This window comes from Lygodium microphyllum, unplaced genomic scaffold (genome assembly GCF_053477565.2).
Source record: "Lygodium microphyllum isolate KBCC unplaced genomic scaffold, Lygodium_microphyllum_v1.1.10 scaffold_31, whole genome shotgun sequence".
In the NCBI taxonomy this organism is placed as follows: Eukaryota; Viridiplantae; Streptophyta; class Polypodiopsida; order Schizaeales; family Lygodiaceae; genus Lygodium; species Lygodium microphyllum.
The window spans coordinates 5,959,437-5,962,135 of NW_028229514.1; the positions used below are offsets into that span (position 1 = coordinate 5,959,437).

General features: G+C 43.9%; 1 protein-coding gene across 1 annotated transcript; it reads right to left on the bottom strand.

Moving 5' to 3' along the window:
- Positions 1-882: 882 nt before the first annotated feature.
- On the bottom strand, positions 883-1,572 carry LOC148009277 (SUPPRESSOR-OF-WHITE-APRICOT/SURP RNA-binding domain containing protein 1-like). The gene has a single exon (XM_087673524.1). It carries the CDS (start codon positions 1,570-1,572, stop codon positions 883-885), a length of 690 nt encoding a protein of 229 aa, XP_087529650.1.
- Positions 1,573-2,699: the final 1,127 nt, after the last annotated feature.

A 2,699-nucleotide genomic window follows, 5' to 3' on the forward strand; every position in this document is an offset into this window, starting at 1 on the left:
TTCCCCATCGCTGGTGTCCATGACGCTCCTTGCAGATGCATGAGCCTCTTCATCAGAAATTCTTGTAGGAGTTCCTGGGACATCTTCGTCAGAACTCTTCACTGCTGATCAACGATGGAGAAAGGCTGAATTTCCCTTTTTCTTCTCTCATATTGTAAAGAAATCAGTTCTTATCATTGCATAATAGATAATGCATGTGTGTTTGTACATCTTTGCATGATCTTGTGAGAGTGAGAATTACTTCTTCTCACTCTCAGGTTGATTGTAACTGAGCTCTTCTCTAAGGGACTTGGGTTGAGCAGAAATACATTCCTTCGGGGGGGGTTGCCCATCTTCAACCCTCAATTTTGTCTCCATTACTTTTACATTTTCATGGCTGTAATTTTGTGAGCAATTTTCATTTTCAGCTTTAAGTGTTCATTCTCTTTTATATTAAATCTCGAAAACAAGCGAATATCATAATTGTTAAGCATACTACGTTGTTCGGGGCGTTTACAGTTTCCTACAGAAATACAAATCCCAAGGCCATTAAATGTTCCGAAACCTTAGCCAATCAAAGACATTCTGTGTTGAGGTATGTGGACATGCCATTTGCTAAATGCTCAAAACCTCATCTATGAACAAAATCAATTGGTTGAGCATCACCAAAGTCCATGGATATCTAACGTGGACCATTTGACAATGATCTTCAAAATCTCAAGGGGTAATCACGTATCCTAGAGCTGAATGAATTACTAAATTAATTTGTGTACACTAAAGGATGCTTACGCTGGTTATCCCAATGGTGAGAAAATAGAAATAGCAGTACAATTCATCACCATCTATCATTAACAGATAATTTAAATGACTCCTACATCATTAAGCAAGAAAATATGGTAGTTTTTACCTGTCGAATAGAATGTCATTTGCCAAGTAGATAATATGCAATTGTCGTACATCATCATCTAAAGCAAGCACTCGCTCACGCAGGGCCTCAGCCAACGCAGGTGCAAATGGGGACCTTTGCATGAACCAATTCTTAGCCCCCTTGATAGACTCCTTGGTGCCAGTTAGGTTCTCTAAGACTCCCTGTAATTCAACTGCAACATCTGTAGGAAGAGGGCCCGAAAGCCCCTTGAACCCAGATTCCTGGTAAGTAGGTTCAAAGTATGGCTGCGACTGTGGCAGTTGATGATGTGGCTGTTGCTGCTGATCGTAGTAGTGAGACAAAACTGGAGGACTTGGGCCACTGTGAAGAGGTGGAGTGAGGGATGCATTAAAAGCCGGATTGAGAGACGGACTCACAGAATGGCTCAGAGGTGCCAGTGCAGGATTCAAAGGTGATAATGCCGGGTTCAAATGCGGCAGGGGTGCCGCCACGGGGCCCATGAAACCACCTAAAGGAGGATTGACCGTGATCCAAAGCTTGTACCTGTAGTAGCCATAGCCCTCGGCGCCAAATAGGAAAGCGTAGGCAGGGTTCTCCTTCTGCTTCTCCTTGAGCATTTTCTCAAACTCGGGGCCATTCTTGGCCGCATACTCGACGAGCTTGTCTATGCGCTTGTGGAGCTCAGGGTCGGTGGGAGGGGGCATGATGGGGGGCGGGGGCTCCCAGGGGTTGAAGAAGGCCTGGGGAACAGGCTGGAGGGGCACGGCTGGGGGTGCGAAGTGAGGGTAGGGTATGGAGGGGTAGGATCCAGGGTACTGCAGGGGGGGAGGCGGGGGACACAGGGGGGTAGATGAGAGGAGCGGCTACCTGCCCAAGAAATTGCTGCAGCGATGGCATGGGGAACTGCCCCACGGGCGCAGAGTAAGGGTGTCCGCCTCCATAGCCCGGCTCCATTGCACCTGCACCAACAGGAGAAGCCGCAAAAGAAGAATAAGCAGAATTGTCTGCTGTCTCAGTCCCAGTCCCTTTGAAAAAGGGCCCTAGTCGGCGGCCCGCTGCCCACAGCCCTGCCCAAAACTTCATTGATATTTAGATTTATTTATATTTATATTTATATTTATAGTTATTTCATTTATATTTATTTACCGGATCAAAAAGTTGGTTCCCTTGGAGTCATTATCTCTGGAATATTTGGATTTTCAAAAATAAAACTATTTTTAATAATGTCCCAATGGATCCTGTAAGCGGTTTTAAGTCCGATTTATTACTACAATGACACTTCGATCTAAAGAACCTGGTTGAGACACCTAAAGCAAGATAAAGAAAAAGGAAAAGCGACATAGAAGAGACAAAGATGTTTGGAAGTGAAATCTACATAGATAGTATCCACAGAAGAATCCAAGCTACCCTTCATAAAAACTAGCCCATTATTCATTGCTAGTTGTAATTACGTAAAAAGTTATGGCAAGCTATCAAACTATTTATGCTATATGCATGCAGTTATGCTTCTTGGAAAACAACTATGCTACCCCCTTTATTTTTTCTTTTTCGATATGTTTTTCAAGTTCTCTTTAAGAAATAAAGGTTCACAAAGCAAGTAAGGCAAGAAACTGACAAGGCGTCCAATATTCCAACCCCACATGCATGCAAGGGAAGAGGGTGGTGCTGCACAAAAAGAAAATCAAGGGCACTTTGTGACCAAAGTCTTGGTTGTAGACATGTAGAAGCTCAATCTTGTGAGAAACACTCTTTGGCACTACTAGAAAGAGGATTCACAAACTATAGGTTATGTGACTTCCCCTTTGTGTGGTGCATCACTATAGACATGTAG

Bases quoted from the DNA above. Each gene is read 5' to 3' on its own strand.
- LOC148009277 (XM_087673524.1), bottom strand. From the start codon at position 1,572: ATGCCCCCTCCCACCGACCCTGAGCTCCACAAGCGCATAGACAAGCTC.